The following is a 27,198-nucleotide window of genomic DNA, read 5'->3' as shown; positions in this document are numbered from 1 at the left end:
CAAGAACCTAGTCCCAAATTTATTTCAGCTTTTAACATGCCAGGTTCTACAGGGGAAGAATTGATCTTTTCAATTTGTCCCATGGACCTCACACCACAGGGTGGTGGTGCTGTTTTTTTAAAAAAAATAGTTTTTGAATTTGTCCTTCCTGATGGACATTAAAGATCCAGCACTGGTAAAGAAAGCTGGATAACTCTCCTGGGTCATCTGGCTAATTATTCTTCAACCAAAATCTAGATGACAAATTATTACCATCAATGCAGCACATAAACATGGCAGATATGCCAACTGCTCCTTGTAATCACATCTGGGAAGTTAGGGACAGGACAGGCCTCCACCATTGTTGGATGAACAACAGGTAACAGTAAGTCAGAATATAGAACAGAGATTGAGAATCTGGTCGTATTGAATCAGAACAACAATGTCAGCGAGACCAAGGAGATGATTGTAGATAATCGGAAGGGGAGGTCATGGGATCGTACACCTGTGTTCATTGATGGAACAGTGGTGGAGAGGATCAGTGACTTCAAGTTCTTGGGCATCCACATATCAGAGGGACCCTCCTGAGGCCAGCCTATCAAGGCATCCATGAAGAAGGCACAACAACACCTCTATTTTCTAAGGCATATATGGAGATTCAGCATGTCATTTAATATTCTATCAAACTTTTACAGGTGTGCCATTGTAGTTTGTTTGGACAAGTGGGATCACAGGCTGGTTTGAAAACTCCAGTGCCTAGGAATGCAGAAAATAACAGAAAGTGCAGTTCTATCATGAGCACCAACCTCCCCTCCATTGCTGATGTCTAGGAGAGACACTGCCTCAAAAAGGCAGCCAACATCATAAGAAACCCCATTGGGTTGACATCTGGCACCTTTAGGATCAAGAATAACTTGTTTTCCAATCGTTATTAAATGTCTCCCCACTATCCTTCACTCACTCTAAGTCCAATACGGTCTATTTACAGTGAGGTGTCCAAAACTATTGACAATATCATAGGCAGGCTCTTGCTCTGTGAAGTTGTATCCTGGGCCTAATGTAACCAAGGCGTTGTATAGTTGTAGCCAAGGCCTGGTCTTGAAGAGGATTTGAACAGATGTAGTGCGTGCCTGCCCAAGTCAGAGCTTCGTTATCAAAGCCTGATGTAGACAGGAATTTATTCATTGGTAGCAAAGGCAAGACTGAAACATAGTCGTGTTTAGTTGTAGACAAGGCTGTGCAAGTTTATCAGGGCATTGTCGAGCCTGAGCATAGTTATATATAGGGACTAGTCTAGCCTAACTATATAGAGTTGCAGCCAAAGCTTTGGACAGTTGTTGTCAGACTCCAACTTTGAGTTTTGAAGATCTGAGTTTCCACTCACTTTCTTATTTATTCTTTCACACTCGTGTTTATTCATGTTTCTCTTAGTCAGAGATCTTGCTGTGGACAAACTGTCTACCGTATTCACTGCATAACATCGGTGACAATGGTATTTAATGGTAGTTGTGAACTTTGGCATGCCAGGATGTCAGTTGGAAAGTACAATTCTTGAGCTGTTAGTTTGGGACCTGCAGTCAGGAAGACAGCGGGTGAATATATAGTTGATCAGGGCATTGTAAATTCAGTGTATTTTTGCATAATGTGTTGAGAAAGAGATTGGTGTGTAGACTTATGGATAAATATGTATATTCAGCCTATTCTACTGAACACGCAAGATCAATGTATAAACACGTAGGACAATCACATCAGTGGAAAAAGCCTGTGAAATCCAGAGATTTCTGAGCAACATGGCACAATAGTGTGAACAGTAAAGTGATCAATGGCAGGAGAAATGCTTGAAACTCCAACTTGGAGTCTGGGCCATGCGACCATGGGTGACCCAAAAAAGAAACCCAGACACTGTTGTCATAGGAACCAATCAGCTCAACTAGATTAGTTTGGAGTGGAGAAAAGTTATGATTGTCACAAGTAAAGGGATTTGGGGGCTTCTGCTTGCAAAGCTGAACATAGCAGAATGGCCCAGGATACTAGTGGCCAGTGACTTCTCCCCACCAATGAGGAGTTTCACACAGTCCTTGAAAGGGATACAGCAGTCTGATGCTCCAGAGGACTGGAGGGGTGAGTGCCACACCCTCAGACCTAAAGGGAAGAGGCATTGGAATGCCCCAGTGGATCTGAAAGGGAGAGGGCGACATGCAATGAAGTGGACCCGAAAACCCAATGTCGCAATGAACTATGTAGGGTCTCTGTACACAGGTACAGATATTCTTACTTGCTGCCGTCCAACAGGTACTTCATTAACAAAACATCTACAGTAGGATGTATGAATTGAATTAAAAAGAGGACAGGGATGGCCTGAGCATAGGTGAAAACTAAACAAGGACTGAGCAACAGTACTAGTGTGCCGGTGAAGCAGGGAGAGTATAGGGAGTTGACTGATGGACGGGGCAAGGAGAGGGACTGCAGGGCGATGGTCAGTCTGTAATGGGTTGACAAGGAAGAGCAGTAAACAGGAAGAAGAAGTTAATTTTAGCCAATAAATAGTGGTTGTAGTATTAGATGTGACATACATTAGAAAATTAAAGTTAGGGGTGTCAGAGGTTACTCAACAAACAAGGGAGACAGATTACCTCCCAGGTCAACCGGTTAGTGTAGTGGTTAACGCAATGCTGTTATAGCACCAGTGACCCTGATTTGAATCCGGCGCTGTCCGTAAGGAGTTTGTACATTTTCCCTGTGTCTGCGTGGGTTTCCTCTGTGTGCTCCGGTTTCCTCCCACTGTTCAACAGACACAGGGGGCTTGTCGATCAATTGGGTGTAATTGGGTGGCACGACCTCATGGGCCAAGAGGGTCTGTTACTGTGCTGAATGTCTAAGTTTAAATTTTAATTTATGTACATAAATATTTACTTTCAGAATAAGCTAGACAATGAATTTGTGGAACATATACAAGAAGCTTTGTTAGATCAGTTCAGATGCAGTTTAAAAGACATTTGGAGAGGTACATAGAAAGAAAACATTTAGAGGAATATGAGCAGATGGGATGCCCATGTTAGCAACTTGCTGCCATATAGGAGTTGGGCCAAAGGGCCTGTTTCCATTCTGTATAGCTCTGACTATGATTCATGAGGTGAATGAAGAAGTGCATAGACTACACTTGACATAAACCCTGTCCTCTGTTGCAAGCAATGAAAGAGGAGGTAAAAAGATCCCATGTAAAGTTCAGTGGCACAGGTTATTATGGAAAAAGGCTACCTGTCTCCAGGGAGATGACAGAATGACACTAAATAGTGCATGAAGTGATGTGGCATCCACACGACCCCAACTCCAAGGTTTCAATGTTGAATTGGCAGGGAGAAAAACTTTTGTGAAGCTAGATATCTCTATCCCCTAACGGACAGGACCTTGATACCAAACCACTGTAAAACCAACATCTGAAGTATCCACAGCCACTGTGGAACAGGTGCTGCAGCAACGTCATGGTGTTAATTCAATTAGAATATTATAGTCATTGCATCAGCCACAGAGAACCTTCAAACACTTGAGGAAATGTTTATAAGATTGTATTGACAAGCTGAAACAAAGGAAATGTGGCTTTATCAAGAAGTAGATCATTTATTCAGATCAGCCAGAGCGTGAAAGTAGAATACAGCCAGAAGTGGAGACAACTGAGGCCACCATCAAAGCCAGGAAATCTAATATTGTTACTGAGCAGGGGTTTTTTAATATGATTGAACCCTACACCACGTTCCCATCAAATCCTGTACCGTGTCCTCTACATGACCCCTACTGTTAAAGATGAAGCATGGCAATGGAGCGAGGAGAAGCAAAAATCTTTTGACTAGTGCAGAAAACTCCCAGCGGCAAGTTGTTTACAGCAGCCATTCTCAATCTTAACACCCCTGTGGGTGTTATAACTACTGTTATACTGTGATTGGTTACTGCCGGCTGGAAGGTCTCCTGAGCCTGATCCTACCCCTTTGCAGGCTCCCCACTCTTCCTGCCATGATCAGTCGATGAGATTGGTTGCTGCTCCAGTCTATAGTCAATAAAATCCTATCAGTTTCACAACCTCAGTCATTTCTGGTAATTGATGGTGCATCAATTTTATTGTCTATATTTTTCAAAGAAAATGGATCAATACCTGAAACCAGAGAGACTCAACATAGGCCCTTGACCCTCTGATGCCCTGAACAGGTTCAATCTCTGAATACGTTGCTTTGAGGACTTCCTGAAGGTGACTGCAAACGTTGTTAACATGAACGAGGACAGACTGAGCTACTCTTCTCACTTGTCAGACCCCCTGGTCTTCCCAATGATCAACGATGCCAAATCATATGTAGAGGCCTTGGGTACACTGAAGGCCCAGTATCGCAGAAGGGTGAACGAGGTTTATGCACGGCATCTCCTGGCCACCAGGAATAGCGACCCGGTGAGTTGAGCGCCGAATACCTATAGGTCCTCCGGGCCCTCTGTAGGGCATGCATCAGCAAAGCCACGATGGCCACCCAGAATGCAGAGGACCTTATCCAGGACACCCATGTGGCCGGCATCAAGGCTGGATACATGAGACAGCAACTCCTAGAGCACCTACAAAAGGGTGGTTGAATTCACAGAGACACAGGAGGTGGCCCTCCAAAACCCAGACAACTACTTGGCCGCTGTAGGCACTGCTATCTTGGGACAGGGAACCGTTTCGCGCCTTGAGCAAATGGATTGCACTCCTCAGCAACTTGACCTCAGCCTCCGTAGTGTGTGATTGCCCCAAATGCTACTTCTGGGTGCAGGGCAAGCACCCAAGGAAACACTGCCCTGCCAAGAAGGCGATATGCACTAGCTGCAGGATAAGGGGACTTTACACAAAAGTCTGTCAGTCTAACCCGTCCATGAAACCTAGCAGCACCACACCCAGACAGCCGCTACCCCAGGCAACGTAATTGGTGCCATCCTCTCTGTGGACCAGTGACGCCATGTGTGAGTCATGGAGGCTGCCATTTTGGACTGTGCAGCCAGCATCATCATCTTAGGCACAATGGGGAACAGCGAAGGTAGCCATCTTGGGTAAGGGCCCTCATTGGACTCGGACAGTGAATCCATACTGGCCTCCATCACCCTGAACCAAGAGGGACCACACAAACTTGCCGTGTCCTTAATGGACGTCCAGGTAAATGGGTGCGGAACAAACTGTTTGTTTGATAGCGGGAGTACAGAAAGCATTATTCACCCTGATACTGCTAAGCGCCTATCTCTTGAAGTCAACCATAAGTTCTCACTCACATCCAAATCCTATACGGTAGATGTCCGCGGGTCCTATACGGTGACTTTGACCTTTGGAGGCACAGTTTACAAACACTTCAGTCTCCACATCGTGCCACAGCTCTGCACCTCCTTGCTGCTGGGGCTGGACTTCCAGTGCCAACTTAAGAGCATTACATTGGAGTTCGATAGGCCCCATCCCCCCTCACTGTTTGCAAAGAACAGTTCCTAGATGGCCATCTGCGCATGACCTGTGGGCTTTCGACCCTCAAGGATCACCCCTACACCACTGTTCACAAATCTTACCCACAACTGCAAGCCAGTGGCCACCAGGAGCAGATGATACTGATCCTGGTGGCCAGATCATTCATCAGACAGAGGTTCAGCATTTGTTGGGTGAAGACATCATCAAGGCTAGCAATAGTCCCTGGAGGTCCCAGATGGTCATAGTAAAGAATGGGATGAAGAACAGGATGGTCAAAGACTATAGCTAGACCATCAAATGGTACATGCAGATCGATGCATACCCCCTCAACCACATATCCGATATGGTTATTCAGATTGCACAATATTGGGTATTCATCACAATCAACCTCAAGTCAGCCTTTCACCAGCTCCCAATCTGCCTAGAGGACTGTCAGTATACCACATTCAAGGCAGATGTCTGTCTCTCCCACTTTCTCTAGGTCCCCTCTGGCGTCACCAAGAGGGTCTCCATTTTCCAGTGGGAAATGGACCACTGTAAATTGCAGGCCACTTTTCGATGTTTTGGCAATGTGATCATCTGCAGCCATGACCTGCTTGACCATGATGTCAACCTTCAAAAATTCCTCCGGGCCACTAAGCTCCTTAACCTTACTTATAATGGAGAAATGTGTGCTCCTGACAACCCGACTAGCCATTCTTGGCTAGGTTGTTGAAAATAGCATCATTGCCCCCAACCCCAACCGTACACGCCCTCTACTGGAGCTGACCCTTCTCTACACTCTCAGACCCCTGAAGAGATGCCTGGGTTTCTTTTCATACTACACTCAATGGGTCCCCAACTTTGCGGACAAGGCTCACCCATTAGTAAAAGCCACCTCTTTTCCTCTGTCGCCAGAAGCCCGCACAGCCTTTGGCCATATCAAGAACAACATCACCAAAGTGGAGAGGCATGCGATAGATGAGTCCACTCTATTCCAGGTGGATGCGTCTGACCTCTCCCTGGCTGTCACACTCAACCAAGCAGGCAGACCCATCACCTTCAAGCCCCTAAAATCCACCACTCCTCAGTCGAAAAAGAGGTCCAGGCCATTGAGGAGGAGGCAGTATGACACTGGAGGCACTTCCTCACTGGCAAATACTTCACCCTCCTCATGGACCAAGTGGGCAGTCACCTTCATTTTCAATAACAAGCAGAGGGGAAAAGTCAAGAATTGATAAAATCCTCAGATGGTGAATTCAACTGTCGACCTATAACTATGATCTCCTATAGAGACCTGGCAAACTTAACAAGCCCCTGGATGCTCTCTCACATGGGATGTGCCAGTATCCAAATAGACAGATTGCAGACCCTCCACAACAACCTCTGCAACCCCAGAGTGACTACATCCTTCCATTTAGTTAAAGCATGAACCTACCCTATTCTATTAAGGAAGTCAGAACAATTACCAAAAACTGCCAGGTCTGTGCCAAGTGCAAACCACACTTCTACCACCCGGATAAGGCACACCTGATCAAAGCTACTCACCCCTTCAAGCACCTGAGCAACGATTTCAAGGGCCTCTCCCTTCCTCGAATCGGAATGTCTACTTTCTCACCATCATCGATGACTATTCTTGCTCCCCTTTTGCCATCCCCTGCCCAGACATGACCATGGCTACAGTCATTAATGTCTTTCTTCACAGTCTTTGGGTACTCCTGCTTCATCCACAGCAGCTGGGGGACCTCATTCATGAGTGATGAGCTGCAGCAGTACCTGCTGGCCAGAGGCATTGCCATGATCAGGACCACCAGCTACAATCCCAGATGGAATGGCAGGAGGAAAGGGAAAATGCCACAGTCTGGAAAGCTGTCCTCCTGGCACTGAGGTCATGGGGTAAGAGATCCTCCCAGACATATTCCACTTAATATGGTCACTCTTATGTACTGCCTCTTACAATATGCCTCATGAACCTATGTTTGCCTTCCCTATGAAGTCTGCATCAGGGACTACACTGGCTGTCCTCCCCAGGACTGGTCTTTCTTCAGAAGCAAGCCAGGAATCTAAGACTGACCCACTGGTCGAGAGGGTTCACCTCCTTCACGCAAATCCCTAGTTTGCCTACATGGCCTTCCCTGATGGGTGGAGGACACAGATGTCCATCCAGGATTTGGCACCATTGGGCGCCCCTCCGACAACAATTGAACACCGAAACTCCCCCCACTGCCATTTTGGGGTCCCTGAACTTGCTGTTGACTGCACTCCACTCCAAGAAACTGTTGTCATCCATAATGCACCAGCACCACACTCCCTCCTCCCTTCACTTGTTCCTTCATCCTGGTGAAATGTAACCTGGTGACGATAGACCAGCCACACAAGCTGCCCAGGGTGCCACGGCGGTGTCCCAACTGTTACCACGTTGTTCGCTGCGGCAGAGGAGACCCCCTGACAGACATGACCTGTAAAATATGTAAATGTGTATATATTTGCTTTTTTTTTCTCTCAACTCACAGGACTCTTCTTAAAAAGGAGGGGTTATACTGTGATTGGCTACTGACAGCTGGACACGCCTCCTAAGATTGATCCTACCCATTACCCCTTTGCAGGCTTCCCAGTCATCCTGCCGTGATCAGTCGATGAGATTGGTTGCTGCTCCAGTCCATAGTCAATAAAATCCTATCAGTTTTACAACCTCGGTCTTTTGTGGTAATTGATGGTGCATCAACCTCCCCCCCCCTCCATTGCACACCCACCCCCTCCCCCACCCCAGGACTCTGCTTGAAGTTTATGGACCCCTTCCCTATTTCTTCAATTCTTTTCTCCCACCAGCTACACAAAAAAAATTAAAAATATTTATGTTACATGAGGTGAAAAGGAAACAAGACCTTTAGTTAAAAGTACTGTGGCTCTCAGAGGGTCAGTAGGGCCCCCATTGAGAATGGCTGCTGTACAGCACATCGTGCTGCCAAATCCTTGTGTTGAAACTGACTTGGCAATACTTCCAACGAAAGGGTTCAAGCAAGAGTTAATATCATGGACTATTATTACGAGAAGGTGATCGGGTACACATTACACACACTATGAGAAAGGAAATGAAAAAGCAATGCATAGGTTGAAAAGGAGGTGTTTGTGACTATGTTCAGAGTGACAAAATATTCTCATTATTATTTTGTTGGAACGAGTGCATATTCATTATTGACCAGACATCTCTACGAGCTGCACTGCATCTGAAATCTGCCGTTGCTGTGCTCCAGAGGCATATCTGTAATGTGCAAATCGAGCATTAAACTGGAGGTAAAAATACACAGAAATGCTGGCCGATCTTGCTGTGTCCATAGGAGTAAAGGTTATTACCAACATTGAGCCCTTCTTCAAGTTATAAGCAAACATCAGGCAGGCACCTGAATTAAAGGTGGAAGAATGGGAAAGGGAGGAGTCCAGACTAATCCAACAGGTGCTAATTGGATGTGATAAGAGAAAAGGTGAGAATTGATCTGGACTCTGTGAAAGGAGACTGAGGGTAAAGGGGAGAGAGAGAGTCAGAGTTAGAGGAAAGGAGACAGAGGGATGATGGGGTTGAGGTGGTTTTAACAGAAACCGGAGAAGTTGATGTTAATGCAGTCCGTACCCAGATGGAAGAGGAGATGTTATGTCTCCAATTTGTGGGTTGTCTCAGTCTGGCAGTGCATGAAGCCACAGCTAATTTTTTTATGATGAAGGTGTTGGATAATATCTTTTCCCCTCCCCTTACCACTTTCCAAAAGGATCAGTCCCACTTGGACTCCCTCATCCACTAATCGCCCCCTTGGTACCTACCCATGTGACTGCAAGAAATGCTCCACCCACCCAGACCTCCTCCACAACCACTATTTGGGGCCCCAACCTGTTCTTCCAAGTGTGAAATCTACTGGAGTCATCTACTCCTCCCGGTGCTCCAATTGTGGCCTCCTCTAGATCGGAGACATGGAGATCATTTTTGAGCACCTTCGCTCTGTACACTGAAATAACAGGGACCTCCCAGTAGCCAACCTTTTTAATTCCACACCCCATACTCACACTAGCCATGACCTCATGTACTGCCAAACCAAGGCTACCTGCAAATTGTAGGAAGAGCACCTAACATTGTGTCTGGGCACTCTCCAAACAGATGGCATTAACATCGACATCTCCAGCTTCCTTTAAACCCCTCCCCCAAGTCTCTCTCTCCCTATATCTTTGTCTCCTTTCTCCAGCTCCTCAATTCCGTACCTTCCCTCTATATTCAGAGAGTTCCCTTTCCCTTATCGCTTCTCAGCTGGTTTCTCTTCTACATCAGCATGCACTTATAAATTAATTATTTTTATTTGAATTTTTAAAAATTTAGACATACAGCACAGTAATGCATCATTTCGACCCATGAGTCTGTGCCACCCAATCACACCCAATCAACTTACACCCTTGATACATTTCGAACACATTTTGAACAGTGGAAGGAAACCGGAGCCCCCAGGGAAAGCCCACGCAGACATGGGGTGAACATACAAACTCCTTACAGACACCATGGGATTCAAACCCTGGTCCCAATCTCTGGCACTGAAAAGGTGTTGTGCCAACCTCTATGCCAACTGTGCCACCCCATGACTTCTTACCCATTAGCCTGTGCTCGTCCCCTGCACCTTACTCCCTCCTCCTCCCTCATTATCTTATTCAGAAGCTGCCTGCTTTTTTGCTCGTAACTCGATGAAGGGCTCAGGCCTGAACCATTAGTTATCCTTTACTTCCCATAGATGCTGCATGACCTGCTGAGTTTCTCCAGCATAGTGTATTGCACAACTTATTATCCCTGTGTTTTTATTTAGTCTCTTGGCTTTCACTTGCATCACAATGGTCAATTAAGTCTCCTGAGCAGAAGAACCATTTGACATTTAAGCTGAGACCACCTACCTCTTCGCCACTGGCCATGATAGAAACTGAACACATCTTCACATCTGACTGTTTCTTCAAGTGTCAAAGCTGTCTCACCAGGAACAGAGCACATAATAAATTGAGCCACTGTGGATGGCCACCAGCTGCAGGAAGTTCCCAAATCTGAAACAGAGATGCAGACCACACAGGCACTGTGTTCAAGCACTGATCCTCTCTAAAATGTCCTTATTTCATGCTTTATCATTTCCTTTGTCACTACATTTCATCGGATGCAAGGATCGACAATGAGATAGACAACAGACTCGGCAAGGCAAATAGCGCCTTTGGAAGACTACACAAAAGAGTCTGGAAAAACAACCAACTGAAAAACCTCACAAAGATAAGCGTATACAGAGCCGTTGTCATACCCACACTCCTGTTCGGCTCCGAATCATGGGTCCTCTACCAGCATTACCTACGGCTCCTAGAAAGCTTCCACCAGCGTTGTCTCCGCTCCATCCTCAACATTCATTGGAGCGACTTCATCCCTAACATCGAAGTACTCGAGATGGCAGAGGCCGACAGCATCGAATCCACGCTGTTGAAGATCCAACTGCGCTGGGTAGGTCACGTCTCCAGAATGGAGGACAATCGCCTTCCCAAGATCATGTTATATGGCGAGCTCTCCACTGGCCACCGAGACAGAGGTGCACCAAAGAAGAGGTACAAGGACTGCCTAAAGAAATCTCTTGGTGCCTGCCACATTGACCACTGCCAATGAGCTGATATCGCCTCAAACCGTGCATCTTGGCGCCTCACAGTTTGGCGGGCAGCAACTTCCTTTGAAGAAGACCGCAGAGCCCACCTCACTGACAAAAGACAAAGGAGGAAAAACCCAACACCCAACCCCAACCAACAATTTTCTCCTGCAACCGCTGCAACCGTGTCTGCCTGTCCCGCATCGGACTTGTCAGCCACAAACGAGCCTGCAGCTGACGTGGACATTTACCCCTCCATAAATCTTCATCCGCGAAGTCAAGCCAAAGAGAGAGAAGAAAAGAAGAATGGGATAGAACAGTTGGCGGAACAGTTAGCACAACGCCTTTACAGCACCAGCGACCGGATGTGGGGTTCGAATCCCGCACTGTCTGTACATTCTCCCCGTGTCTGCGTGGGTTTTCCCCAAGGCTCCAGTTTCCTCCCACCATTCAAAACGTACCAGGGATGTAATTGCATGTAAATTGGGCGGCACAGACTGTTAACATGTTGTATGTCTAAAAAATAAGTTGACCATTTACCCATCAACTTTATGCCAGCTCTCAGACAAGCTCACCAAATCCATTCTCACTCTTTGTTTCCTGTGACATTCTCTTTCAAGTCCAGCCTGAAATTATTATAGCACGCTGACACAAAGGCCAATTAATCCACAAAACAGCACATATTTCGGATCTGGTGGGGGGAGGGGTGTGCACTGGATATTCTTGGGAAACACATAAGGGTGGATAAATCCACAGGACTGGATGAGGTCTATTCCAGAATACTCTGGGAAACAAAAGAGGAGATGGGTGGAGCCCTGATAGACATTTGCATTATTGGGCACTTTCAAGCAGGGAAAATACCAGGCAGAGGTTCTTCGCCCTTACGCCTAAAGACATACCTTTCTGAATGCGCCGTGGCCAGCTCCGAGGCGCCGATTCCAACCCTTCTCAGAGAAGAATAATTGGTAGAGCACAGCGCTTCTCTGCCTGGCCTGAATATACAGCTGCTGCAAGCGGCTTGTTAGGGGCAAGCTAATGACACCATCAGTCCACGACCCACCTCCACACTCACCCCTCTCCCTCCATGACCCTTTCAAGGCAGGGGCAGTGGGCGGGAGCCGTCGGAGCCAGTGGGAACATTCAGCGGCACAAGGACAGCTTCTTCCCCTCTGCCATCAGATTCCTGAATGATCAATGAACCAAAGACACTGCCTTACTTCGACTTTTCATCCATTATTTTTATTTGTTTTTGTAAAGTGGTTTATATGAATGTTTTCACTGTTGACGCTTCCACAAAACTACACATATTGTGACATTTTCATGACAAGAAAATTTGATTCCGAAGATGATTCTAAAGATTCTAGCCCGCAGGAAGAAACTATTTCCGAACACGGCAGTTCCGACTTTGATGCTCCTGTACCTCTTTCCTGATGTTAGTTGGTCAAAGATACTCTGTGATGGATGGTAGGGATCCTCAATAATCCTCTGACCCCTATTTAAGCAACACTTCTGATGAATTATAGGAAAGATGTGGAAGCTATGGAGAGGGTGCAGGGAAGATTTACCAGGATGTTGCCTGGATTGGAAAATAAGTCTTGTGAGGCAAGGGTGGCAGAGCTGGGGCTTTTCTCTTTGGAGCGAAGGGAGATGAGAGTTGACAATAGAGATCTACAAGGTTTTGAGAGGCATAGATAAGGTAGAGAGTCAGTGGCTTTTTCCAGGGCAGGAGTAGCAAACACCAGAGGACATCAGAGCAAAGTGAAAGGAGGAAAGTTTAGGGGAGACATCAGTCGTAACTTTCTTACACAGAGAGTTATGGGTGCCTGAAATACCTTGTCAGGAGTGGTGGTGGAGGCTGAAACATTTAAATATTTAAGGGAAACAGGCACATGGATGAAAAAAAAATAGATGGTGATGAGGTAAGAAGGATTTTGCTTTTTTTGGGTCAGAATAGAGAGGTCAGTACAACATCAAAGGCTATAGAACACTATAGTGTTCTATGTTTCTATAAATGTCTTCATAAAGGAGACTCCAATATCTTTTCGGTCATTTTATTGTCATAAGGAGAAGGAGCAAATTCTGGAGAGACATCACAGAGGTTAGGATCAAACCTGTATTGTGGGGCTGTGAGGCACCAGTGTCCTGTTGAACCACGGTGCCATTTTCTGCTGTCACACAGTTATGCATCTTATTCAGCTATGCATCTTATTCAGCATCACCCGATTTAATGTGTTGACTACTCCATAGTATTAAAATTTGTCATGCAAGGTTGCACATACTGAGGTATTTGGAAGCTTGTAACTAAACAGATGACAATACAGTTTTCTTATATCCACATCCTTCCTGTTTTACAGATACGTATGATCCCAGCAAGGTTGAGACCGTGTGAAAAAGGAGCAGATTAGAGCAAAGAGATGTCAGGAAAACTCTGTGGATTTTACACTGTGTTTTCATTCACAAAACTGCCTTTCATCAACTGCCAACTTCTCCAATGTCCTCCACATGTACTGCTTATAAATGCATTGATAAGATGCTGCATCACTGCCAGGAAGAAATTAATTGGGTATTGAAACCATCTCTTTAATAAATTTCACAGCCTTGTATGACTGGTAGTACCAGCCCAGTATCTGAACTCAAAGTACAAGTCCACCCTTGGAAACTAATCTACCCGCTCTGGGTCCTTGAGGCAGAAGGTGCAGAAAATAATGACTGGCCATATTTGAGCCATGTGAGGTGACCTGCCAAAGTTGCAGTTGAGGCAGTGTGAAGGCTCCGAAACATAGTATGCCTGATTTGGAAATGCATGATGCTAACACTGGATGCCTGAAATGAGGGATACCTCTCGAGTGTTTATATTACTGACCTGAAGAGCACAATTAAAAAATAATGCATTCTTCTACTTTGAGATTCCACTAACCAAACTTCATATAAAAAAATAGCAGTATTGCTCTCAAAAATACCCTCTCGGATTTGCTTCCTTTTTAGTAGGGGTATTTAAAATTGTACATTTTAATTTCAATTTATTATGTGAAAGCATTTAACAAAAGATATAGTGACTTGGTTCTGAACCCGGATTTGCTGATATTAGAATAGACTGGCTGTTAGTAAGCTTTAGACAGATGCAAGTTTCTGGACACCACTAGAGGATATGCTTCAGTGCACTTGGGCAGCTGCAGGGAGTGCAGAGGTGACAGATGCAAAAAAAAGTGTGAATGAAATTTAAAAGCTTATGGGATGTAAAATTCAGAAAGCCTAATACTATATTGGGTCAGCTGACCTATCTTTCTTTTGTCTTCCAAAACAAGATCTGCTACCCTATTATCAGATGTTCTTGGATTCTGTGGTCCCATCAATGGGTCCAAATGATAATTTTGCACTCCAAAGTGCCTGTGATTCCTCTTGGATAGTGGAAGTGAGAGAGACACAATGTCTCAGAAAAGGAAATGGATTAATACCAGTTATATAAAGGAACCATTGCCCAAGAATGCAATAGATAAAGACAAAGGAACACCATCCATGCTGAAAGATTACATGTTGAAATTATTTGCACAGGGCATTAAAGATCAGTCAAGATCATGGTCAATTTCTGCAGTAACGTTGGATGGACAGTTCGTGGTGCATTATTCAGTAAATCGTCCTGTCCACAGTTGGGAAGTGGCAAGCAAGATGGAAACCTCCAGTGTCCCACCTCCATTATCAGTTCTTCCAAACTAAATTTCCTATAAGCCAAGCTCACTATTTGCCAAAAATAACACAAGGAAATCCATATGTGTAGTTACAGCTAATCAGAGCTCTCACCCATTTTCCATGCTCCATTGTGCATTTCACACATTACCTAGAACACATACCCGTCAGTACAAACTCAAGGTCAGTTCACACTCTGCAGGATTTGCCATCGATATGTACACAGTAAGGTGCATTGTTATTAATCAAAAAATTAATAGCAAAGAAATTGAGTGCTCATTCACATTTTGTCAAGTATATATTTTTGCTAAATTTTAATTGAAGCCTACAGTGATTGTGTGGCCTGCTGGGAATTTACTAATCAGTTCATCCAGCTTTTCACAAACATCAGTGGGTAGTTGCAGTTTTCATCGGTAAAAATTGATAATGTGATTGATAAGCACATGATCACTGCTATCCAGGGCCATTGCACTGCTGAGCTTGTAAATCCAGTGTTTGGTTTCTTTGCAGAGGATGGTCAAACTTCTGGAAGACATAGGTGGTATTACTCAAATCATCCAACCTTGGTTAGCTTTATTAGAGTTGATTGATCTTCATATCGCTGAGAAACAGTATGAAATCTCATGACCACAACAATTTGCAATAATATAGCACCTTTAATATAAAAAAAGCATCTTGTGCCATATTGATTTTTAAACAGAAGTGGAATGTAATACTCTTAATAGCTTGCCAGTGCCTTTCTGAATTACCATTGACTAATGAAGAAACGGCCTCAAAGATATTGCTTTATATAAAATATGTATATTTATTTTTAATGTATACAGTATTATATTAGAATTAACACCAGGGTTATCATGGGTCTGATATTTGGAATCTTGATCTACAGAGAGAATCACAAGATACAGAAAAAATTGACCCAATAGGTTGCCTGACCTTTTCTACCCATGAGTTCTTCCAGCAATTCTTTGTGGTTTCAAAATGATAAGATTGTTGAGTGTTAAACAACGTGGAAATTTGATGACACGGTTTTTGAGATTTCTTTCCTTTTCATGGAATTGGAATGGTTGAGGGTGGAGTTGGGGAATGGCCCTAATCTGTACCTTTAAGTGACGAGAGTTGAGGATTTTTTAGCAAAAATAATATTAAGAACCATCAGTAACTGCTCAAGGTAGTGAGAGACAGACAATAAATGTTGGCCATCCTTGCAAAGGTCACATCCTGAGAAAGAATAAAACAAAAATTAAAGTCTTGATGAAGTGTCAATAAATTTCAGTAATGTCCCTTTGTTTGCACATAGTTTATTTACCAATGGCCAGTGTTTGCATTCAGATTGAGTGCCACAAAGTATAAATAAAACTTTGATATTGGATATATGCCAGTCAAGGTATATAGTCCATTGATTATTGGTTAAAATGGCAGGGCACAAGATAGCTCTTACATTTCCATAGGATCAAAGTAGCAGTATTCTCAACTTGAGCAACTCACACCAATTACAAAATGCTAATTCTGATAGAGATGCCTCCTTCCTACTCACAACATATTTGTTATTTTACAAACATCTAAAGGAAAAGTAATTGCCAAAAAAGTAATCTATGTTACGTGTTAAAACTTTAAATGCCGTACTAGTTTGAAGTTAGCTTTCATTCTGAGCATATGGGTAACAGGTATTTAAAAGTAAATGAAAATTGACAGCAAATCGAGTAGACTTACAGCTGACTTAATATATGGAGATAAATTGTATAGTTTAATGCATATCTATGTATATAGTATGTATATTGGAAGCATATGAAGTGAAGGACAACAGAAGTTGATTGTGTCCAACTACAATAAGAAAATAAAAGTTCATTTAGAATCCTTGTATTTTGATTGGTTACCTCAAGACCCACGTTCAATTTCAGGGAAGTCACTTTCAGACAAACCCAGGAATGAACCTGAAATTGGATCTTGATAAGTATTTTTTACTCAAAAAACATCAAAGGTAAAAAATTAATGAACTGGTTTCCAGTTCTCATCAAAGGCCAGTTATCACAAGTTATATTTCAGCCCGTTGGTACTAATCCCCTTCAAGAAGCATTGCACTTAATCTAATACAGTTTAAATCTGATGCATATTAATATACTGATGCTCTCAATTTGCACTCCACACTACTACGTTCATGAATCTGTAGCTAAATCAATCCTATAGTACAAAATGCTGTTTAGGTACAATCCAATTATAAACTTAATACAATCTGCAACAGTACCACAGACATTTTTGTACTTTAAACCAGATGGACAAATGGAAACATCTCCATACTTTTCTAAAATCCCAGTTACACACTGACCAATGAAGCATTAACTGGTGCAAAAAGCCGAATTGTTATATAAATGCCTAATACACCGTAGGAGATAGACAATTGCTATCCCTTTGTTCTCATCAAAGGAAATGGAACTGAATGCAATACAGTACAAGGTGTAGTCTAAAAGTGGAGGTGGAGAATTGTCTAATATTGCTTTTGGTGACATTATTTCCAGAACAAAGTTATATCCGTGCGAGCGCCTTATAGTGGCAATGTTAATAATAGCAGACAAGTAGTCTGAGGAGATTGAAATGCAATGTTTGTGTCTAGAAGAAGATACATTTTAAATGTCTTAGAAGAACTCACAGGTTTCATGTATCTCAGAAGCTCTTCCATTATTTTTGAAAATAAATACAGTTATTTTATTTTTAAACAAAAAATGTATTTGTATAGAAGCTAGGAGACTGAGGAGGAAAGCAAAGGGGAAGTCACTTTTTTTCCCCTGAGGCTTGAGATTTACTTCTGTTTATCAGCTCAATGTAAATACTAATTCACAAGCTGCAATGTATCTTCACCCATGTATATTATTCCAGGTTCATTCTAAATAAAACATATGCATGAAACATCTTATAAATATTACATTGTCAGATGTCATCCAATTTATTTCTGTCTTTTGTTCTTGTTTCATACTGTACGAGCAAGACATTCATAACATAATTCAACTGAGCCAGCTGAGTGCCAGGCTTGAAGATATGTCTGAAGACTTCATATTTCGGGCTTCCGTTCATTTGCAGACAAAAAGAATGCAGTGTCTGAGGATGTATATGAATATGCAAGAATTGTGTTAAAAGTTACGAGATCAGAGCACAGGTGATTAGAATCAAATGACAACCATCCAGAGCAGTCCATATTATGGAGCGTCTTTAATATAATGAACTGTCTGCACTTGCTTCCAAGGAAGAATGACCAGACAGGATTTGTCACTGGCTAAGCAGATGTGGCCAGCAAAGGTTTAGGGGGTACACTCCAGACAGAGCTTATATCTTGACCATAAACTGTAGCTAAGTAGCACCCAGAGCCTGAGAGTTAAACCTGTGACCATTGGCCTGTGCCAAAGATGCCCCAAACTTATAAGGGTCTAATAAAGGCAACATAAAAGCAAGAATGCAGAGACATGACTACGTCAGGGAACTTGATTTGAGTTTACAGTTGAAATGCAGATGATGAGATGATACTCTTTGCACTTTTTTATGCCCAAGGACTAAGATTCAGATTTACTAGAACTGTACACCCCGAACATCAAAAACAAATGCAAAAAAACATTAAACGATCCACAAGAGGATTGTATTCTTTGGACATTGCCTTGCATCTGATTTTCCAGTGGAAAGCACTCAGCACAAAGTGAAATACCTTCTGACAGGCACAAGTGAATACAGATTCTGGAATCTCGAACAAAAGACAGTGAATTCAGTAGGTCATGCACCATTGATTGAGGGAAAAGGATGGTTGATGTTTCAGGTCAAAACCCTGCTCTTGAAGATTTTTTTCAAATATTTCACAACTTTAACCTGTATTTGTCAAACAAGGTACTTTTGAAATGTACAATCCTGATGTAATGCCATCGCACTCACATCAGCACCCACAAAGAGTAATGGTTTTCTGCTTTAATGACTGTTCAGGATATAAGGGAACCACCCTAGCCCTTACTTAAATAGAGCTAATGACATGCTTTCCTCAAGAGGGCAGGTGGGATCTCAGATTTTTGTCTCATCTGAGTTCTCATGATAAGTATGGCACTGAGTATGTGCTCAAATTTTAAAGATTTAAGATTAAGTTTATTCATCACAAAATACCTAATGCAGTTAGAAGGGATTTTCTGCCAACAGGCTAACAGGTTATCTCTAACGTTCATGCAGCCATGCAAGGAGCACAATTTACAGAGTGTAGGAATACAATGAAAGAAAGATCAGTTAGTATCAGGCAAGGGTAGTATGAGAGCACTGTTGTGAGGTTCATTCAGGAGCCTGAAGGCTCCGGGTAAGAAACAAACTTTTTGCCTGTTGGTGCATGTTTGCACATTCTTAAGCCTTCTCCCTGATGAGAAGAGGGAGAAAAGACTGATGGGAGGAGGGAGAAGTTCAGGATGTGGTGGGTCTTTCAGTAGGTTGATTACCTTCCCTAGGCAGCAGCAGGAGTTGTCAATGGAGTCCATGGAGAGGAGAGAAGGCTGTATTACGTTCTGAGGTGCATTCACTACCTTCTAACTTTTTCCAATCTTGAGCAGAGCGGTTCCAATGGTACCTATGATGCATCCAGCAAGTATTGCTTCCAATGGTAGAAGTTGACAAGGAACAAGGCGCACAGGTAGAGCTTACTTCATGTTTTAAGAAAGTCAGGGTTTGGTGGACTTTCTTGACTGTCGCATCAATGTGCTTGACCCAGGTCAGGTCATTGGAAAAAGTTATTTCTAAGAATTTGAACCTATCTACTCTTTTGACTTTTGTGCCATTAATGTGGACAGGGGTGTGGACTCTGTCCCATCTCCTGAAGTCAGTGATCATCTCCTTCATCTTTGAATGGCTTTCTGACTCAGGACTAATGACTATCCGCTAAATAAGTAGTAACGAAACAATGCATGTAACATTACAGAGCCATAAACCAGTCAAGATCTGCCAGGAAATCCAAAATAAAAACAGGAAATACTGGAAACATATGGCTGTATCTGTAGCGAGAGAAGCAGAGCTAATGTTTCAGATTGGTTCTGGTGAGTGATCATAGAGTTGAATTTTCCTTTTCCACAGATGCTTCCTGACCTGCTAAGAATTTACAGCATTTCCTGTTTTTATATAAAATAGTTGAAGAGAAACAAACTTTTTGTTCCCTTAAGTTAACTTTCAATTAACTTTTCAGCTGAAATGCAAGTTGATGGATGTACTTTGAAGCAACACATTCTGGGATGATTTAGTGTCTACTCGCCATTCATTCAATGTTATGTTTCCACAGGTATTAAATATCATATAACAGTATATTTTGCTACAATAAAATGGAATGAACATAGAAATCATGTGCACATATTTTTGTGATATGAGCATGAGATGGACTTGACGAGCACCATGTTTAGGATTAGCGAGGCATTTATGATTTGTAGTCAATGCCATCACATGGGTCTAAGAGAAATTTATGCAGCTGTTCTTTATAGCAGTAATTTCTCATCAAAGTGAATATATTGTGGAAAGGATAAAGGACGCTTCAGTAAATCAGAACCAAAAATATAGTATTTTCAAGTCAAATTTTGTTCATGAGCAACTAAAAGCCTCAGACCAAATTGTGAGTTAGAAAAATGGTGTGCATTCTGGAAGATCAAATAATGGCAATAATTATTTGTGCTTTCTTCCTGACATTAAATGCCAAAAAAAAAATGAGTTAATATGATGTTTAATTGAATATACCACAATAATGATCTTTTTGCCTGTTTCTTTGAATGCCCTGACAGACATGGTCAAAGGAACATAGAAGCAAAGCATGGGATAGGATGAGTGCTGATTTTGTAGACCACTGCCACAAGTTAAAATTCACAACATTCAAAGAAGATTTGCTGCTAATGTTGCAGGAAGATAACAATGAATGCTTTCAGATGAGCCAATAATTCACATGCCTTTCAATATAATCATTTTCAGTGCTGTGTATATGTAAATCCAAGTGCTCATAAATTCCAAAATGAACTACATATGCCAGCATAATGTACCTCAGCGGAATGAATTTCTCGAGGGCTGCAGTGTGCTGATGCTTCTACATGGAGCATTTAATGCTAATGAACAGAGGCAAATCCCAAGGCAAGAGTTTTCTTATAATATTCCCTCTTTGCTCTTCCTTAACATCTCTTTGTGCAGTTACATTTTTTACAGGCAATTGTGTACTTCCATCATTGGGTGGCTTCATTCGACCCACCTTCATTCCAACCAGAGTAATTTGATGGAAGCTCAGCTAGGAAGGAACTAGAGTCAGCCAGTCACTTCCTTGCTCCTTTGCCATTCAATCATCTCATTACTGTTCTTCACCCAACTTGGTTCCATCAGTCTTCGAATCACTTAATGACAAGAATGCTTTATTATCAGTGTATTAGAGTTAAATGCCATGTGCCATACAAGCAGCAGGCAAGCAAAAGGAATATGAACAAAAGAACATAAGAACTAGCAAGAGTAGGCTATCTGCCTGGTCGAGCCTGCTCCACCATTCATGGCTGATCTGATAATAGGCTCATCTCCACTTACCCACCTTTTCCCCATACTTAATTCCCTTACTTTGTAAAAATCTATCCAACCTTGTTAAATATATTTACTGAGGTAGCCTCACTGGGAAGCAAATTCCATAGATTCACCACCCTCTAGGAAATGAAGTTCCTCCCTATCTCTGTCCTAAATCTACTATCCTGGATCTTGAGGCTATGTCCCCTAGTTCTAGTCTCACCCACCAATAGAAACTACACACCTACTTCTGTTGTATCTGTGCCTTTCATAATTTTATACATTTCTTCTAAATTCCAGCAAATACAGAACCAGAAGACTCAATCTCTCCTCATAAGTTAATCCCCTCATAAGCTAATCCCCTCATCTCTGAAATCAACCTGGTGAACTTCCTCTGCACTGCCTCCAAAGCCAGTACATCCTTCCTCAAGTAAGGAGACCAGAACTGCACTCTGTACTCCAGATGTGGCATCACCAGTATCTTGTACAATTGCAGTATAACCTCCCTGCTCTCAAATTCAATCCCTCTAGCAATGAAGGCCAACATTCCATAGTTTGCTGCACCTGCAAACCAACCTTTTGTGATATGCCGTACCTCATCCAGAATTTGGCTGATCGGTCCTGACCTTTGACCTTTAACCTCCTGAATATTTCAGGAATAGTTCCAGCATCAGAATCACTTTGGTAGAAATCAAATCTTTAAACAAAAAACCAACAATAACAAGGGGAAAAAAAGGAAAACTGATAGCCTGGTTTGAATTAATTGGCATTCCATTTATCTTGTATTTACGTTCACTTTTATCTCAATATGTTTTCCATTTAGTAACAAGAAAATAATCCTCTGTTCCCATTCCACACAGCATGCAGTGTTAGGATCTACAATATTTATAACTATCTCCAGGACTGCCAGCTTTGTAAAAACAAGATGGACTTATATTAAAGCAATGTTATGTTACACTGATCTATGCCATTCTTGCCTGTGCACTTATTCAGAAGGCCTTTATCATGGTATTATATATGGATTGTTGAGAAAAATGTGGCCTCCCTGCCTGTCTGGAATATTGTGCATTGTAGGTGGTCACATGTCCTCCCTGTCTGAAACTTATTCGGAAGTCACATCACCTGTCAATCAAGGATGGACTCCAGTCATCCATTAGTGCACACTGCTGTTGGCTAATTTAAATCACCTCGGGTCATTTTTGGCTAGATGCCCAAATCAGAACTATAAAATCTTGATGCATAGCACATTTTTTCTCTCTGCCTCGTGGTCCATGCCAGGTCACTACTGTGGATATCGCTAGAAGAGTCGCGGGTAAGGTGTGCACTACACTGAAACTGAGCCGTAGTACTGCTATAGATCAGTACTTGCAGAAAGCCACAACCCTGCCAGTACAGGGAACCAGGTGTGTGTGTGAAAGTCCGTCTGTAGAGTGTGTACTCAACTGTGTGAGCATGTATAGGGGTCCGTTGGTATTGGAGTCTAACCTAGCTCCAATGTGAATGTCTGTATCGTCGTTTAAGTAAAATAGTAATCGAGTACCGTTTTACACTCTCCCCTATTTGTCTCCTATGTGTTCATTAAAGTTACATGTGATTATAACACTTGTGTCCAGGCTCATCTCTCTCTGAATGCACCGAACCTGATACACTTTCCCACACGACACATGGTCACAATGCAAGTTACTGCTCAGTTTCTCTGGTCATTTAATCTCCTGTAAGAAATTCACTGCTTGTTAATTTTATTGCAAGGGCCACAACCTCAAATTTGCTTAAGTCACAAGCAGGACTTCACTGACAATCACCCACTCATTGTAATACAACAAAGACTTTTCCCCAACTGCAGGCAGATGAGCTAGTTCCGCTGTATCTGAGATGTTGAGCAGAGCCATCGTAACAGTACTCTCTGACTTTGCTTAACAGAATACCCCAGATCTAAGAACATTTTTCTTCTTTTTCTTAGGCAGCTCCTTGCAGTCAAGGATTAGTTACTTCCATTGAACTTCTTGAGTCATGAGTAAACTGTTAAAGCCAATATAGGATCTGCATACTCTACCACTGCTGGGGCAGGCACTGCTTAATGGAATGAGTGGGGGACAGTTGGGGAGGGGGGGGAGGGGGGTTTGAATTCCCTTTTCCATTCATGTTGGTCTTCTAAATGTGAACTCAAGTTTTTTAGTGCCAACCCAAATGTCAACCGTCTCCATTTTGAGGACATGGATCAAGATATGAGTGGCATGGATAGTCTGCGCGGGTTTCTTTTGGGTGCTCCGGTTTCCTCCCACCTTTCAAAATGTACGACTGTTGAAGATCAATTGGGTGTAATTGGATGGCTTGGGCTTGTGGGTCAAAAGGGCCTGTTACTGTGTTGTAAGCATGTTTAACTTTGTCTCAATGTGATTAGAGCAGTGCCAATGGATGTCACAGGTTTACTACGAATAATGGGGCAAGAAAAGAGCACGCTATAATCTTTCAGGGGATTCAGTTAATTGTGCCAGTTGCATGACGGTGCACAGGTAATAATTGCATAATATTATGGAGTCAAAGAGTGATTGAATTTTACAGCTAGGAAACAGAACCTTCAGCCCAACTTGTCCATACCAACTAATCAACAATAGGAAACACCAATACTGATAGCATCACATTGGCATATCTGTTATTATTGATATAAAAAGAGAGAGGTTATTATTGTGAAATTGTCCCTCAACCATTTTGCATTGACATGTAGGCAATGAATTTATTGAATGGACAGTTAAGTGGGACCAAACTGTTCAGAAGGAGATCCTAAACAAAGCATCCCACATCTAGGTCAGAATGCTTTCTAATATTGCTATTTCATTCTTTGGGGCAAGTTGCAGTTTGCTCAGTGTTGCTGAGCAGGGAAAGGTGAGGTGGTGGTGGTGGTGGGGTGGGGGGAGGGGGGTTGTCGGTGGAGGTGATTCCCCCCAAGGGGTTAGGAGGACACCCTGCTTCTCCAAGCTCACTATTCAGTTGTAGTGTTTCCTGACGTAGGAAGCATTGTCTGCCAGGTTCAATTTAATTCAGTCTTTTAAATATAATAATCAGGTGCCCTCCACCATGATGATGGGATAGTTCACAGGTCCCACTGGAGTGAAAATGGCAATGGGTACAATTATATGTTCTGAATGACAACAAATAAATTCTTAATTTTCCATCCTAAATCCCTCGTTCTAAAGTCTCACCAGCATTGCGGCAATTCATTCAGAAGCTGGAGGGAACTGGACTGGAATGAATTAATACAAATCATGAAATAGCACAGAGCATGATTGAACCACAGTTACAAAAAAAGTTAGTTTAAAAATGCCTAAAGGTATTAACAATAAAGGTTTAAAAAATAGAGTATATTGTGTGATTGAATATATTAAAAGGCATTATGTCCTGATGCCACACAAGAGGAAGGATGAAGTAGCAATGGAGAGGGTGCAGGATTCCCTTGGACATTGCTTGGAGTGTAGAGTTACGCTTACCAGGATAGATTGGATAGGCTGGGTCTACTCTCACTGGAATATTGGAGGTGAAATTATGGAGGTTTATGAAATGAAGAGGGGCACGGATAGGGCGGAGGAGGGCAGGGGAGCCTTGAACTACAGGACTAGCTGCTGGAGAACATGGTTGAGGAACACGCACTTTCACGATTTAAAATGCATTTGGACAAATACTTGGACAGCAAGGATGTTGAGGGATAGGGGATGAATGCTGCCTTTCTGAACTAAGATAAAATTGTAATTGGGAGAATTAATCTCTGGTCTATTGCCCCCTGTTGTGCACAGGAAGCTGAGAACAGTAAGAGTCTATTCAATGCCAATGGATCTCCCCCACTCCACGAGCCTGCAAGTTGGTTCAAGTGTCATTCATTAGCCTTCCCCTCATACAGATAACCAAAATGAAATCTATCAGTCTCAATCATGAGAGTTGCAATTGGAAAAACACAATTGTTAAAAAAATAAAAGAAACTCTGGAGGAACTCAGTCGGTCTCGCAGCATCCATAGGAGGATGTTTCGGGCCTAAGCCCTTCATCAAGGTCTAAGCAAAATGCCTACCACATTGACCACCGCCAGTGGGCTGATATCACCTCAAACCATGCATCCCGAGGACTCGCTTTACGGCTGAAATTTGTGCTTATTTTAGCTACCAGGAACCGAAGGGCTGAATGCCCTTTTCTTCTGCACCATATCTCCAGCTTTCTTCTGAAGAAAGTTTTTCCTGATTTTTTTTTCTGCCTAACAGCCTTGTCCCTGTCTCTGTATTCCGGTTTCTCTGCACATATTGAACATTTTAAACAAATGCCACCTAATCTTTTGTTTAAATTCCCGTCTTAGAAACACAGGCTCAGAATGATAAATGCTCTTGGTGGGTTTGAACTAATAAAAATGTTGGCCATTGTCTCAACATTTAACGGGTGCTGTTGGCTCTGAATTTTATGGAGGAAAACACAAAAGACTCCTTATCCCCCAGTGAGAGTGTAAACATAGCCCTGTACCAGATGATGATTAACAGCTGTGGGAAGGGCCTGTGGGGCCTGCATGGATTACTTTACACTCAGAGTGTGAGGGAAGTTCACATGGATAATCGTATTTGTATATGCAAGTAAAGCAAAAAAATGAGACTCAGCATTTTGCTACTCAGCTGGATCAGAGAATGTTCTTTGTAATTCACCGGAGTTTGATGAATGTGTCTGGGTGGTTGGGCACAGTTTACACAAAAAAAAGCGAATGTGGTAAAACAGCAACTTTTTAAATTTCTTTCACTCAGCAGGATCCCATTTGGAGCTCTAAGGCATTGGAGAAATTTAACTATACAAACTGTGACAGACATGTGTATCCTTTTATCTGATGCAAGCTTCTTTATGATAACAAGATGTTCTCTGTTTACATTGAAGAGCACTAATTCACACTTCCCCTTCACCAACTCATCCTAGGCATCAGTACACACAGACAAACATAAAGGCACTGTTAACATAACATAACATAACAACCCTAATGTGTATATTGCGTGTACTCACATGATATGCACATGCACAAATGCACCCACAAACTGAAAATTACACATTGCCACACACAAATATGCCACCCAATTCAATACCTCAGCTGATGAAAGCAAGCAAGGCACCTTCTCACCACTCTGTCTACCCATGCTGCCATTTTCAGGAAACTATGTTCGGCTCCGAATCATGGGTCCTTTACCGGCATCACCTACGGCTCCTAGAACGTTTCCACCAGTGTTGTTTCCGCTCCATCCTCAACATTCATTGGAGCGACTTCATCTCCAACATCGAAGTATTCAAGATGGCAGAGGCTGACAGCATCGACAGATCAAACTGCGCTGGGTAGGTCACGTCTCCAGAATGGAGGACCATCGCCTTCCCAAGATTGTGTTATATGGCGAGCTCTCCACTGGCCACCGAGACAGAGGTGCACCAAAGAAGAGGTACAAGGACTGCCTAAAGAAAGCTCTTGGTGCCTACCACATTGACCACCGCCAGTGGGCTGATATCACCTCAAACCATGCATCTTGGCGCCTCACAGTTCGGCGGGCAGCAACCTCCTTTGAAGAAGACTGCAGAGCCCACCTCACTGTCAAAAGACAAAGGAGGAAAAACCCAACACCCAACCCCAGCCAACCAATTTTCCCTTGCAACCGCTGCAACCGTGTCTGCCTGTCCCACATCGGACTTGTCAGCCACAAACCTGTAGCTGACGTGGATTTTACCCCTCCATAAATCTTCGTATGCGAAGCCAAGCCAAAGAAGAATGTACTTGTATCCCCAGATCTCTCTGCTCTAAAATAATCTACAGGACTTTGCCATTCACTGTGTATGTCTGCATACTTGTCCGAGTTAAAATTCCGACTCCCAATCCTTTTCCCACTTTTATAGTTGATCTAGATCTTGTTATAACCTCAGGCAAAAC

General features: G+C 42.9%; 1 protein-coding gene across 13 annotated transcripts in view; it reads left to right on the top strand.

The window, feature by feature from the left end:
- The window catches only part of jcada (junctional cadherin 5 associated a), a 206,910-nt gene extending 189,245 nt beyond the window's left edge, over positions 1–17,665 (top strand). For 12 of the 13 annotated variants that reach the window (XM_069914492.1, XM_069914491.1, XM_069914489.1 and 9 more), the window contains 2 exons: positions 7,128–7,318; positions 13,419–17,665. In XM_069914492.1, coding sequence (XP_069770593.1) covers positions 7,128–7,309 — 182 coding nt within the window. In that variant the 3' untranslated portion in view covers positions 7,310–7,318; positions 13,419–17,665. The remainder of the gene's footprint in view (positions 1–7,127; positions 7,319–13,418) is intronic. The other variant, XM_069914497.1, reaches the window with a different exon arrangement.
- The last annotated feature ends 9,533 nt before the right edge of the window (positions 17,666–27,198 follow it).

The sequence above is a fragment of the Narcine bancroftii genome, chromosome 1 (genome assembly GCF_036971445.1).
Source record: "Narcine bancroftii isolate sNarBan1 chromosome 1, sNarBan1.hap1, whole genome shotgun sequence".
Lineage (NCBI taxonomy): Eukaryota > Metazoa > Chordata > Chondrichthyes > Torpediniformes > Narcinidae > Narcine > Narcine bancroftii.
Note: the sequence above shows the minus strand (reverse complement) of the source record. Positions and strands in the feature narration are given on the sequence as shown.